The sequence below is a fragment of the Varanus komodoensis genome, unplaced genomic scaffold, assembly GCF_004798865.1.
Source record: "Varanus komodoensis strain SLA01 unplaced genomic scaffold, ASM479886v1 scaffold3, whole genome shotgun sequence".
In the NCBI taxonomy this organism is placed as follows: domain Eukaryota; kingdom Metazoa; phylum Chordata; class Lepidosauria; order Squamata; family Varanidae; genus Varanus; species Varanus komodoensis.
This window is the reverse complement of record NW_025335761.1, coordinates 39636521-39651448: the sequence shown is the minus strand read 5'-3', so window position 1 is coordinate 39651448 and position 14928 is coordinate 39636521. Positions and strand designations below refer to the sequence as shown.

General features: G+C 40.0%; 1 protein-coding gene across 5 annotated transcripts in view; it reads left to right on the top strand.

Annotated features, from left to right (window-relative positions):
- Window positions 1-14928, top strand: part of CEP128 (centrosomal protein 128) — a 210333-nt gene that overhangs the window by 69918 nt on the left and 125487 nt on the right. For 4 of the 5 annotated variants that reach the window (XM_044436403.1, XM_044436402.1, XM_044436400.1 and 1 more), the window contains 2 exons: window positions 3851-4027; window positions 7930-7989. In XM_044436403.1, coding sequence (XP_044292338.1) covers window positions 3851-4027; window positions 7930-7989 — 237 coding nt within the window. Of the gene's footprint in view, window positions 1-3850; window positions 4028-7929; window positions 7990-9706; window positions 10309-14928 lie in introns of those variants that run through there. The other variant, XM_044436404.1, reaches the window with a different exon arrangement.

Genomic DNA, 14928 nt, shown 5'->3' with positions numbered 1-14928 from the left:
ACCTTGCTTTGCCACCATCATGTTTACTTTATAGGCCTTAACCTTCTTTTTCTGATGGCAATGCAGAAACTCAAGTTGATGACTCAGATTGAATGTTGCCATTTATTAAAACATAAGGAAAATAGCATGGCTTAATCTTTGCCAGTCTGAATGGATTCAGATCCTATCGTACCTTCAATTAGTGATGCAGTGGTCCGGATTGAAAATCTCTTTTATTTGGCCGCTGCAGCTTCTCAGAAGGAAGTCTGTAGTGTACAAGGAGCAAGAAAACTTAGAAGAAAATGCAAAGCCTATGGCAGCAATAGTAAGATACCATTCACCACAGACAATACAATTGGTGGACTGAGATCATCTTTCTCACATTAAAGCTGTTTGGATGAGCTGTTAGAAGACAAATAGCATTATCATTTGTCCAGGTTTGCTTAAGTGCAATATTGGCATTCCATGAGCCTATAAAGGCTCATGGATTTTGATTTTGATTTTGATGGATCCTTGATTTTCTTTCTTCTTCTTGTTCATCACTTCTCATGGGAGTGCATAATCTGGCTCTGGCTGCCTGGTCAGTATTTTGCAATGGAACTCATGGATCATCCTCAAGCCACTAACTTCCAAAAAGTTTGAGCTACTAGCAGTACAAAATCACTCTTGTAATGGCCAGAAGAAAAGCTACATTCTATCAGCCCATTGATGTGTAAACTGTGTAATTTTGCATCCAGCTATTTCTTTCCTTTCCTGTATGATAGCACATTTTCTCTGAAATCAGTATATAGTTCTTTCTGCATTCTTTCCTTCACCTTCTTTGCCACTGGAATCTACATAGCATTCCTTTGACATGTGGTAGGCTTTGGCTTTTTCTACAAGTCTGTTTATTTCAGCAACTTTTCGTGTGCTCTAGGAAGTCTTGCAAAGATTTGCAAGTCTCTTTGCATTGTGGATGCCACTGGCTTACAAGATTGCTGAACTGGAGCTCAACACCCAGGTTACAGCTCTTTCCAGTTGAGGTGTCACCAGTTCAGTGTCTTCCAGCTGTGATGGCCAACTCTATTTATGCTTATTAAACAGTAGTGACTGGAAGTTTAAGCTTGAGCGGACTACTCTTTTGGCTGTGAGGTCGTTTAATCCTTACTCCAATGGCACCAGCTCACCTCTGGTGAGTCAGCTTCTTTCTCATACTTTCTTTCTCTGTGATTCACAGAGGCCATAAAGAGAGGTAGGTTGCTTATGAGCAGCTGTAGTTCTTTGAGTGGCTATCTGTGCATTTGTACAGCCCACACATTGTCCCTTCTTCAGTGTCAGTGCTGATGTGATGTTGGTACTGACTATTGCTAGTTGGTGCCACCTCAATGTCAGTGGTGCTGCCACATTTTCTCTTGGTTCCCAGGCCACAATGAAAGGTCTCAAGGAACTGAGGGAATGGGTAGGAACCTGATCAGGACATGCATCAGGACAGTTGGCCAGCGTTCTGCCAAAAGTTCCTCAACTAATAAAAGCTCATCTAGGCAGCTGTTTCCACTGTTGCATTGCTCTGACAGTGAGGAAGCTTTTCCTGATATCGAGCCTGAATCTGGGTTGTCACACCTTGAATTGATTATTCCGTGTCCTACACTCTGGTATCAGCAAGAGAAGATCTTGACCTTGTGTGATACACAGATAACCTTTTGAAGAACTATGGTTATAGGTAAGCAACCTGTCTTTTCTCCAGATAAGAGAAAAGTATCTGGTGGCTTTGTATCTACACTTGGACCAGTCTTAGTTGCCCTAAGTCTACAGGTAGCTGGCCAAATATTTTATTGTAAACCAGTCTATCATATGTGTTAATGTAATGCTTTGCTCCTAATTTTAATTCATAGTTAAAGTTCTGTAGGTTTGAGGCTTTCTCTGAGTTTTATGAATGTGGGAAAGCTTTTTCTTTAAAACAGCTTTTTGAAAAGCATTTGAAATATTGCATATAAAATGTAAATGCAATGCCAGAACTATAAAGAGTTTTCATAATTCATCATTTCAGAGTCATTACATGCCTTGTCATAACAGATTCCAACAACTCATGTGAAAAACATCTCCAGCACATAATAAAATATTGCAGCTCAGCACCTGATACTGTTTTACTAAAATTCTGATGCCTTTTAGATTTGTGATTGTTACCCATCATACATGGGCCATTGAAACTGAATGGGTATATCATAGAACAGAGCACACAGAAAAGTTAGAGCAGTTAGCATGGATGTTTTATCTGGGGGAGCGAGTTTCTGCATCTTTCACTTGAGCTATTTTGAATGGCATGGAAGCATCTTGAAAAAGATCCTTGCTTCTACACACAAGTTCCCATCTTGAAAAAACATATGGCATGATGCTGGATCAGGATCTGTTTATTCCCCTGAACTAGGCAAAAGAGGAAAAATCTTCACTCTGGTCTGCCCTGCCATCCTGGGGCAGATCTGGTTGGTCAGTGCACAGTGCAAACTCAAGTGGTGGTGTTGGCTGAGTCGGATGGCAACAGACAAACCACTGCTTATTGTTGGTCTTCTGAGTTCCCTTCCTAGTCAACTGTGTGGGGGTATTCCCATGGAGGGCAGGGACTATTGATTATTGAAGTGCCTCAGTAATCAATATGGATATATTGCTGTGAGTGGCTAAAATTCAAGGAATGCTTGCATTCACATATGCAAGCTGTTAGTTCTAGATGCATTTCACAAAAATCTGAAAGCAGAAAGTTCAGAACTGTACTTTTTTGGACATAACACTAGTTGTTGAAAATTTTGTTGAGGTTACTGCCAACGTTCATTGGTATGTATTTTTCAAGTTTTTGGAGAGGTGATTGCTTTTTTCTGCATTGTCATCATTCATATGTGAATGTCAATTTTCTATATGTTGGGAATTATCTGTAACATATGCCTGCAAAAATCTGTATGCAGTTGCAGCTACAATCTAACACAGACAGCAGTGGGTGGAAATGAGAGCGCTGTGGGCAGGCAGGAAGAATGAAGACAAATGCCATCACTTAAAGCCTGGACACAGATAAGAGTGAAGACTAGAAGAAGAAACCAAGACCACATAGGTCTTGTGAATTTTGTGGAAAGATCTGAAGGAAGGGAGAGGTAGTACTGTGAAAATGTGCAGAAATTTGGTATTAGATCAACTTTGGGCCTGACTTTATGTATATTGAGAGAAATAGGCAGTTAGTGTTTCCTTCCTTCTGCATAGCCTGTCAAGCAGCTGTGCAATGTATAGCAGCATCTGGCACTGCAAGTAGAGTGCTTACCTTGTTGGTAAACATGTTGATGGTGGCCTTCAACTTGAAGGAATCTAGGAGAAAACGAGTTGCTAATTTGAGGGAGAAACCTCTGCCATCTTCAGTCTGTTAGATTTGTATTTAGTAAGTATAATTAAAGTTCTGGGGACAGAGTTGCTCTTTCTGGAAACAATTTTCAGTTAAGTCCAACTAACAACACCTTGTGGTCTTTCTGCAGAGTAGGCAGAGCAGTTCTTTTGAATGAGATACACAGATGTACTATATGGTTTACATGGATTTGCACATACAGCTGTTAAAATATCTTCTACACACTTTATTGGTTATGTTTTTATTGACTTAATGTGATTCTGACATCAGAATACATATATTCCATTGCAAGCTTAGTTGTTGTTTTTTTTGGAATGGCAAGTTCACTTACTACCTATGACAAGTAAACTACATTAATCGCCCCCTTAATGCTCCCCTTCCTCCAGAAAAGCTTAGTTATGTTTCTCTGTTGTGCTTTCTTTTGCTCTTACAAATGTAGAGTTTAACATTAAGAGTGGAAATTTCCATTCATTTAATGATAATTTTTGATCTTTTTCTTTCCTTTTTTTAAAGAACAAAAGGATAAGTAGTGAAGATGACCACCTAAGGAGGATAGAAGAAGTCAGATTACAGCTTCATGATCAACTACAGTGTCTTCAAAATGAACAGGAATCCATCCTTTCTATGATAGGAAATGAAATTGATGCAGCTTGTGAAGTCCTTTCGAGGGATTCAGTGGAAAAATTCACAGTAATTATACATTTGTACTTAGCATCAGATTTTATTCTTGTTCATTTACTAAATGAACATGGGCTTTTATTTTGTTTGTTTATTTTATTTGCTTACTAAATTTCAACAAGACTGCTTTGGGAAGTTCACAAAATAAAAATGAAAAGATAAACTATTAAGGACAACAAAACATAGCATCTGAAACAAAACAGACACAGAATAAACCCAAGGTAAAATGAATAGGACCTGATAACAGCAGTGGAAGGACCTAAAATGCACTGGAACATTTTTAAAACTGGGTGTAATCCTGTGGAGATGTCTGTAAGCCCCCAAACATAGAGGCAAGAGAAGAATTTCCAATAGTTGGCCACTTTTGGCCATCTAACTCTGGGGTATTTTGGAGGAGAGATAAGGAGATTGGAGCAGCCCCACCAAAAGCCTGATCTCTAGTATCCACCCACCTCACCTAACCTCTTTTGGTTAGAAAGGCCTCATATGAGCTTAGTTGTCCAGGTGCATGCAAGAGCTACTTCATGCATGGCTGCTGGCTTCATTCCCTCTTGGTGTGGGCATTTTATGAAACAGGTTTGCTTGCTAATCTTCTACATTTTTAAAAATGGCCTTGTCCATTTTAAGCATTCATAGAATCATAGGATAGCAGAATTGGAACAGGCCAACAAGGTCATTGGGTCCAAAACCCTGCTCAGTGCAGGACTCTGTTGAAGCATCCATGCTAATAAGTAATTTCAGTCTACCTTATGGGTAATAATGCCTGCATTCTTAAACCTAATTTGTAGAAATAAACAGTAGATGAAGTGGTGAAGTTTAAGGCTGTAGGGTGAGGATTACATGACCGAAAGCTTCACAATTAACAAAAAAAACTAAGTCATATACAGAACTGGCATATCAATAATAATTTTATTTATTTTATTTATTTGTTCAAAAATTTAAGAGTTGAATTACCGTAGTGTTCTTTTTCCTGATGTCTGGTATTCTATATGCATAAAAGTTATGTAGTGAGTATTGAAGTGAGCATTCCCCTGCCTGCAGTATATACTAGTACAGTTAAGAAAAAAATTACAATCCCATCTAATATTTGTGTAAATTAGGGATGTGAGAAAGCTCTGTCTGGCAGCCCCCAAGGCCCTCAGCAGGGAAGGATTAGGAAGGACAGAAGGAGAAAAATGCCTCTCTATCCACTTGGTTCACCATCATACATAAAAGCATACACCTCTGTAATGTCTCGTTCCAAGGCAAACAGTCTCAGACGTTGCAGCCTTTCCCTAGAGAGGGCTTGCTCCAGCTTTATTTGCCCTATTATGCATTATTCCCAGCAATATAACATCCTTTGTAGGTGCAGTGACCAGAGGTGGTTTAGGGTGGTTTGAGAACTGAGGTTTCTGGGTGTGTGTTGTTTTTATCAGATCAGAGGAGATACCGGGCCTCTGAAACTGCCTGCAGCAAGAGTTGGATTTGAGTGAATGAGCAGGGTGTGTGTGTGCATGAGTGGGGTGTCTGTACTGCATGAGCCATGTCTGTATGCAAGTTTGTGTGCATGGGGTATGTGTGGGTACATGCACAAGTGTGGCCTCTTACTACTTCAGCAGAAATCTGATGCAGTTCTTGTGTACCCACCCTGGTAGAAAAAGTGCCATCACCAGAAGCCAGAATGGCATCCTATTATTTTTGCCTAGTCATAGACTTCCATATTTCGTATTATATCATGTTGGCCTGGTGAGAGCAGCATAGTTTGCTACTCTACATTAACTCCCCTACTAAATAATATTCGTATTTTGAAGCAGGGAGTTATAGCCATAACCTGTTCATGCTGTGTGTCAAGATGATGCCTGGATTTCTAACTCCAGGGCATTTAAAATATGCCCTGCTGCTTTAGCAAATCATGAAGATAACATATTATTTTTAATATTAAATATTTATTGAATTTTCTAAAAGAGAGAAAAATCCCACTGTTTTCTACAAAGCGAATGTTGACCAGTTCTGGTGATGGATGAGAAATGAGTTTGGTTTGCATTTCAATGTGAACTTCCCCAATTCAAACTTTTCTTATCAAACCACGAACTGGAGTGCATTTTGCACTGTGATCCATACATTTCTGTAGTTTGCTATGCAGTTTGGAAAAAGAAAGCGTACAAAGAATGTACATTTGCATGCAAAAATGTGTATATTTGAAAACACATATAGCAATATTTTATTTCAGGAGTTCCAAATGTGGTGCCATTTTTCTGAAGCTCAGGCTTCATAGCCTCCATGAATACCTTCTGTGGCATTGGCAAAGGGTTCTCCAGTTCAGATACTAACTTGTTCAAATACTGAAAGCCTTGTAAGTTCCTCAGTCCTTTGCATCAGAGGAGGAGCAATGCTTATCTTTCCAGTAATATCAGTCCTTTAGCTGTCAAAAAGGTGCTGAGAGTCCATTTATACAGAACATTTGTTAATTCCCACATTGGTAAGACATCTGTAAATACTGTAGACTGTTCCAGTATGAAATTTTTTTGTGTAATAATCTGCTCCTAAAAAGAAGCTACTTAGAGACATAAATTTTTCAAAGAAACATTAGTTATATTGTTCTACCAGCAATAGTCAAATTAGAGATCCCTTATTAAAGACATGTTGCAGTGACCATTAGACTTGAAAAAAGATGTAGCCTAAGATCAATAGACATGACAGGTAGATGCCAAAGCAGCAATTCACTGATTAGGCATTTTGTGATGGTGCCCACAGCAGTTTCTGAAATTTCCCGATAAGCCCCTTGGATCCAAAAAGCTTGGGAATCCCTGCTTTATTCCCTGGGAAAATGGCTTTTAAAAGTAGTACATTTGAAAAGAAAATACATATGCAAATGAATATTTTAATTCATTTTTCATGCTGACAGAGGGAAAAATGTCATTCTACGTGGAATTGGCACAGAACAAATTTAGCATTGGGGAAATACGAGGCAAAATCTAGTTTGACAGATTTGCCTAGCCTAACCAGTTTCAATTTTTATTATATAAGTCTTGTGCAGTATCTTGCATTTCTAAAGCTTCACAACAAAATTACCAGTTGGATGAATGAGTTGCCACCCAAAGAAGTTTGTTGAAGTTTGGGAAGATGCAAGTAAACACTCAAAAGATACTGACAATGTCTTAGTTTTGATCCTTTGCTTTGCAGTTTTTTGAACAGGGGAAGTTTGTTGTTATTTGTAAAAATTTTCTGACAAATAGTCTTTGAAAAGCCAGCACTTTCTAAATTTTAAACTGTAATTAATGCTGTGGAAATGGCAGACAAGTAGAAGGATATTGATGAAATTTGAAACTGAACCCCTAGACCAGGGGTCCTCAAACTTTTTCACCAGGGGGCCAGTTGAAAGGTGCCAGTGCTGGGCGTGGGTCGGAAAGTTGGTGCCAGTGGTGCACGCATGCCGGCGAGGGGGCGGGGGCGGCACATGCGGATGTGTGCACTGAGATGGGGGTGTGGCGTGGGGCGAGGCGCTGGCGGGCACGTGGGGCGAGACGAGGCGGGGACAGTCACGCATCGCGAGGCGGGCGCACGAGGCAGCAGCTTGCTTGCTTGGAGATCGTTTTCTCCAAGTGAGCAAACTGCCGCCAACCCATGTGTGGGGCGAGGTGGGCAGCGGCGGCCGCAGCGGCTCCAAATGGGCATGGCGGGCCGCATAAATGGGCATGGTGGGCCGGATCTGGCCCCCGGGCTGTAGTTTGAGTACCCTTGCCCTATACAGTGCAATCCTATGGCCACAGGATGCTGTCTGCACTGCCATAGGATTTTTTGGAGATCCAGCAAAGTGGTTGAACCAGTACAATTTAAAAATAGGCATTTTAGTGAAAATGCTTAACCAGTCTTGTGCATAATCCATATCTCTATTTATTGATTTATTCATCTGCTTATTTTTACATTTAATTTAGCCAATTTCAGTTACACCTGGTATACAGAATGACCCTCATCGCTGGTTAGCAGAAACAAAGGTAAGTACTGATTTTTAAAGATTAAGCTAAAATTTAGCTATGTCTTTTAACCTGAATGAATCAGATGACCATGACAGTGCTTATATGAGAATACTCAGGAGACTGGCACAACATGTCACTGCGCAATTTTGGTGAAGGCATGCCTCAGTCTTACAGATAGAGTACTCTGATATTTAAAAAGACAAAAGTGTGATGGGTGCTTCTATACTGTACAGAACATACTGTTAAGAAAGATTATTCTATGAATCTCTCCTTTTATCTGTCCTCAGTATTCTACCAATCAATTTCAAAGGGATGACCCTTTGCTGAAATATTATGAGAGAAAGAAAAATGTCATCCCTTCTTTCTTATCCCCACCATGCATAATTTGGAACACTCTATCATGTATCTTGGGCTTACCCTAACGGATATTTCTTCTTTGTTTCTTTCTTCTCATTTCCCTCTCTTTCTTCCATCTTTCCATATTCGAAACTAACTACAGCGCTGTATTACATTTCCATCAGTTTTTTCACTAGCCATGGTTAGCTCCAAACCCTCATTTGCAAACTCGCTTTTAACCTCATTTGCCAGATGTAATTTGGTCCTGGACATGACTACTGAAAACACTGGTGCAGACATATTGCTGCAGTATGTTCAGCTATGGATATATGCCAACATCAAAGGACAGGAAATTCATGAGCAAGTAGGAGAGAGTGTGTAGGTACACAGCATAGACCCATTTCTTACCATGTTAAGGAGAATGAGCAGCATTGTATTTTCCAAATATTTTAAGAAGTTTTGAAAAGTTCTCCTTTTACTCCTATTTTCTGAAATCTCGAACTTCATTGCATTGAATTCACATATGCTTAGAAAAATTTTAAGACTCATAAACCCAGTTTATTTGATGAAACAGCCCACAGACTTCACAGGGAACAATCCAGAGAGAGTTTGTCTCTGGCTTGTTTAACCTATCAGATGTGGCCAAGTAGTAGGGAGCAAGTCCACTTGCTGCTGCTTCCTCCCGAGAATCCATGGTTAACAAACTGTAGGTTTTCATGGTGTGAACTGGGTCATACAGAACCTAATGCATCATGACTCTAAGCTTTGATTTCTTTATTTCATCTTAACAGATCAAACAGGTGGCTGTAAACTTCTAATCACTGTTTTTTGCTTTGGCAACTTTGTTAAGCAACCTCATTTCATATCTTTCAATTGTCTTAATTGTATCTCATGATCTGAAAGGCATTTTCTGTTTCATGAAACAAGATTTGTCCTTATGGTATATTGCTGTCACAATGCGGGGAGAAAAGTTGACCAACTGATTTGGGCAAAATAGCATTTGTTTATTAGCAGGATTGCCTGTAGTTATTGATAGGCTACTTATGTAATGTGCAAGGAGGAACAGTGAATATCACTATAAATAGTGGAGATAAGCGTTTGAATTGGAGTGCAGGGGTTGAAGAGGAAACAGACTCACTATTCAGATTGTTGATGCTGAAATTCTAGGCAGCAAGTATCAAGAGGACCTTTCAGAGGGCATGTAGTAATTGATTCATAAATCTGCCAGTTGAATCCTTTCTTAGTTATTAATAGGTGAGTCTTGAAATGAAGGGCCCTTTAGAAATACTGTAGTTTGTCACATTTGCACCCAAAAACCAAACAGCCTTAATAATCGGTTTTCAAGAAATACGGTTTTGCTCACCAGTTTTCTCATCGCCTGAGTTCCTTGCATTTACAGATAACACTTTAAAGAGCCCAGAGACATTTCCTGAAATTTAGAGGGCCATGTGGCAAGTCCCATGCATCCTGTAGAGTTTCTGCTGTCCACATTCCTAAAGCAGTCCCCAGCAATCTCCTTGAAGTTTGGGAGCCACCAGTGAAGCATGAGGAGCTCTAGCTGGCGGCGCAGAATATGTCGAGGAATGGAAGGTGCTGGTGAATGCGTAAAAGTATTTGTGCTTTGCTAAAAAAAACAAAAACCATTTTGAGCCTAAATATGGTCCCTGTATAAAATGTTTTAGTATAAGAAGGACATTAATCACACATGAGAAATAAATGAAAAGTATGATGGCTTAGCATACAAGCACTCTCCTTTCTGGAGGTATTTGTTCTTGCACACAGACTGAACTAATTAAATGTTTGTGATAATTTCAGTTTCAATGTTTGTGAAACTGTGATGGTGCAACCATATCCATGAATATTCAATTTAGCTGCAATGGGTTTATAGATATGCAATCACAAAGCAATTATGCATACATTGTACACTGCTTGTGGTAAATTGGAACACATGCAGTGGGACCAAGCAAGCAGTTTTTCAGTGTAAAGTAAATGTGAGTTTTCTGTTAACATGAGTATTTTATTGTTAAAATTACCAACAAGATGCTATATGCATATATTAATTGTCATTTTAACATGTGCATTTCTGCCTTTTGTGCTATTGGAAGGCTGGGTCTGAACCTCTTTTCTGTCACACTATGTTTCTTGGGTCAAGTTAGAAGTAGAAGACTGTTCAAATATGTGATCTTCTACCTGAAATTGGAAATGATCCTTTCATTAGCTGCATAAGTTAGCCTAGATTCTTAAGTAAGATAAGACAGAATATTTGTTCTTGTGGCTAAGATCAAAACAGTTACACTGGTACCTCATCTCACGAACACCTTGGTTCATGAACAAATTGGGTCACGAGCAAAAATTTCTGAAAAATTTTGACTTGGGTCACGAACACCGCTTTGGGTGGTGACCAAGATCGCAGCCATCTCCCCCCCCCCCCCCCCCCCCCCGAGTGGAGAGATGGCCACTATCCCAGTTGCTTTCGTGCAGGGAAGGGGTGCATGATCAGAGGCGCGCTGCTGCAGGAAAGACGGGATCCGTGGGGGGTATGGCTGAGATTCCGCCTGTCTTTCCTGCAGGAGCGCGCCTCTGATCAGGCACCCCTTCCCTGCACGAACAGAACTGCGATCGCAGCCATCTCCCCACCCCCTGCACATCATTTGTGCCCATCTCTCCCTCCCCCATTGCACCCGCAATCACGCCCGTCTCTCCCCCCCACCCCCCAGCGCGTGCAGGAATGACGGGCGCGTGCAGGGATGACAGATGCAATCTTGGTTGTGCTGGGGGGGCGGGGAGATGGCCACGCTTGTGCTTGTGCTTGGGGTGGGGGTGGGGGATGGCCACAATCTTTGTTGTTGTCACTTTGCTTCACCTTTTTCTGATTTAAAAAATGGTTACAGAACGGATTAACCTTATTTACATTGAACCTTATGGGGAAATTTAACTTGGCTCACGACCAATTTGGGTCACTACCAGAGTCCTGGACCAGACTAAGTTCATGATCCAAGGTACCACTGTACTTCATTCTTTTAACATTTGCATACAATCTTCCTTTTCTCAAGAAAGGATTTTCTGGTGACCCCAACCCGCTTACCTGTGGCAGTGCATTTATATAACAGTCCACTCCCTTTAGTAGTGAATTCAGCTACTGGGTTTTGATGAGGGGACATTAAGAAACAAGAGGGAGTAACAGCGTGCTTTGGAGGAACCCACTGTTTCCAGGAGTTGAAAAATCATTAGGAAAGAACTCTTAAGATGACAACCACCCACATAAACAGTCCTCTGACAACTAAGCATGCTGACAGGCTGCAGGACACAGACAACATAAGAAGAACCATGTTGGATCAAACCAAGAGCCCCTCAGGTTCCTCATCCTATTCACACAGCTGTCAACAGGATCACTCAAGAAGGATGGGTACCCTCTTGCTTAAGGTCTCCAGCAACTGGTGTTCGCAGGCATATTGCCTGTAATCCTGGAGGTAGCACACTGCCATCCAGACCTAGTAGTCAATGATAGCCCTTTCCTCCATGAATTTGTTCAGTCTACGTATGAAGCCATGAAATTGATGGCCATCACTACATCTCATGGCAGTGAATACCATGGCTTAAGTGTTGCATGAAGAAGCACTTCCCTTATCTGTCCTAGATCTCCCACCAGTCAGTTTTGATATAAAGACCCCAGGCCCTAGTATTATAAGAGAAAAAGAAAAACACATTCCTTTTCACTTTGTCTATACATTGCATAATTGGCTAGATGGAATCCTGCATAGGGAGGAGCACTTCGCACTGCAATACTTCTTGTAGGTATGTGCACACGCGCGCGCACACACGTACATGTGCTCTTCTCCCCATCTCCTGACTACCTTCAGCTTGGAATCATAGGAAGACAGGAAGCTGGCTTCTACTGAGTCAGACCTTGGGTGCATGTTGTCCAGTATTGTCAATAGAGCAGCTGCTCTCCAGGGTTTGAAGCAGGAGCTTTTCCCCAATATGCTAGGGATTGAACCTGGGGCGTGCTTTGCCCCTGAGCCGTGTTTGGAGCACTGCAATGTGTATGTCTACATAGGGCCCATTTTAAAAACTTACTTTTATTTTGCCTTTGGTTCAAAGATCAATATTAAAAATACAGTGATTCAATGTCTATGCTAGCCCAGAACTCCAGTACATATTAAGAAGTTCTTTTAAATTTGCCGAAGACTATATGTTCACCAGGTCTACTTCAGGGGTCTTGATCATGAAGAAGCTTCTAACTGCATTTAGCTATAAGTTTAAAGTGGAGCTGGTACACAGGGACATTGTGAGCAGGACACACTCTTCCCATTTTAAACTGTCACACATTTGATCAAAGGTCTGAATAGGGTTATATTTGAAATATAAGGTATTTAGATGTGAGTAATGGAGTACAAAGCAAAAGCTTTCTTTTTAAGGTAATGATTTTAAAATGTGATTTGAACATCTGTAATCACTTTAGTACTTTGAAATACTTGTGGAAACTATTTTCATTATTTAAAAACAACCACAGACTACTCAAAACAGCTAGGATTAGGTCCATATGTTAACTTTACGTAACTCTTTTTCTTTAAAAGCTACTGATAACCTCTTTTGTTGCAGGATACCCCCTTCCCCTCTTAAGCTGCTTTGACAGTAATGAATAAATTGCAGAGTTACTTTGAGGGTTCTTTGTTGCCCAGCTTCTTAGCATTTCTAATTCATTAGTCTTTTGACTTGTGTTGTGAATTGTCTGCATGACTTTTCAAAGAAATGTCTGTTCTGTTATGCAGTTTCATGGAAACTTCTACACAAATAGAAGCACAAGAACTGCTGTAGTTCCTATGTATTCTAGTAGCCTTTCCTGTTTAGGATGAGGTGGGATAAAAGTCCAAAAAACCAAAATAAAATAAAACATGTTTGCAGAATTGAATTGGTAACTGTTTTCTTTCTGCCCCTGGGTCTTGATAACCAGTGCAAGGCCAGCTAGGGGTCTGTAGACGTTGCTCTTGATTAGGTTTTTCCATCCAAAAAGTTCACACTGGTGATATATACATTAAAAACAATGAGACTATTCTCAGCTTTGGCACATTATGAGAAACTAGTACTAGTTATTTGCATGTATTCCTTATTGCTCATTATTCTGAGCATTCTTCTTTGTCTTTTACTCACAAGTCAGCCAAAATCTTCCACAATAAAGACTATAAAAGGTAAAAGGTAGCATGTGTTGCAAGTATAATTACTGTATCAGTTAACTTAGTTCTAGAAATAAATGTGACATCACATAGACAAGAGGATATGTCTTGAAATCAAAGGCACCAGTGCACAAATGATGATGATGAGGAGGAGGAGGAAGTTGATAAAAAATTCTGAAATGCAAATAGGCATTCTATTTAAGGTCTACAAGCTTCTTCTTCCTTCTCTTTTCTCCTCCTATATTATTTATTTACTTATTTTATACTGATAATTTTAATTTTATATTATTATATTTGTAACTCTGTATTTTTTGTATTTTTGTATTTAATGGTAATTTATTATGTTCTATTGTATTTCAATGTATTTTATGGTGTTGTAAGCCGCCCCGAGGTCTTCGGCAAGGGGCGGCATAGAAATGTTATAATCATCATCATCATCATCATCATCATCATCATCATCTGTCAGAAATACTCATTGTATTCTTCAAAACAGTGTACTCTGTCTGCCACTCTACCATGAATGTCAAATGTAAAAAAGCCCTACTGTAAGTGGAAGGTGCCTCCTCTGAGCAAACAATCAACCAAAAATGTTTGGGAACATCCTTATTAGATCAGAAATATGAGTGTTTCTACAGGGAAAAAAATGCCTGTTGAGCCAGAAGCCTTGTCTTCTGACAATCTCTTCAAAGCAACATTCAGCAATCAGTGTAATACATTGATAACCTGAAGTGGAGCTCTTTGATGAGATTCATGGCTGATCTTCTTTCTCTACTTTCTGTAGGGGATGTGAAACTTATTTGTTTCAAAAAGTGTTTGGCTTTTTTTCTTTGTATGGCTGTTTGTTTGTTCATGTACAACATTGACCTTCTAATAATTTTCTAGGCTTTCTTAAGTGCTGTGGTTAAAATAAGTTTTCCAGAAGCTCCCCTAAGCTTTGGAAAGTCAACGTGCAAATACCTTAAATTGGTGATAGCTTCCTTCAAAGCCAGAAGTATTGATCACTTTTTGATGATATAGCTGCAGGGCAGAAGCATTGCCAGTTGCTGGATTTATCTATGCATCATGTGCTAGTGCTTACATGGGTGAACTGAGAGATGTAATATGCATATAGATAGGTTTTGTTAGATTATGGAATCCCCCATATTTCATCTGTAATATAGATTCATAACTGTCTTTGGATTCAGCTCTTGACATGAAATAATAATTGCGACACTGAGGTCCCACGTTACTGAGATTCACTGTGTTTTGTGTTTTTAAACCTGCCTTTCCATGAGAGGAAACTAAGGAGCTAAAACTAGAAAATGTTTACAGGAGGAGTGTGTGTATGTGGGAAATGGAGAGTGCAGGGAAGAATGAGGAGTACTGACAGAACTACAACTGCAAAATCTTCCTGACTTCTAACTCATAATGAATTTGGTAGAAGTTTGCTGTGGAACTACAGCTGAAG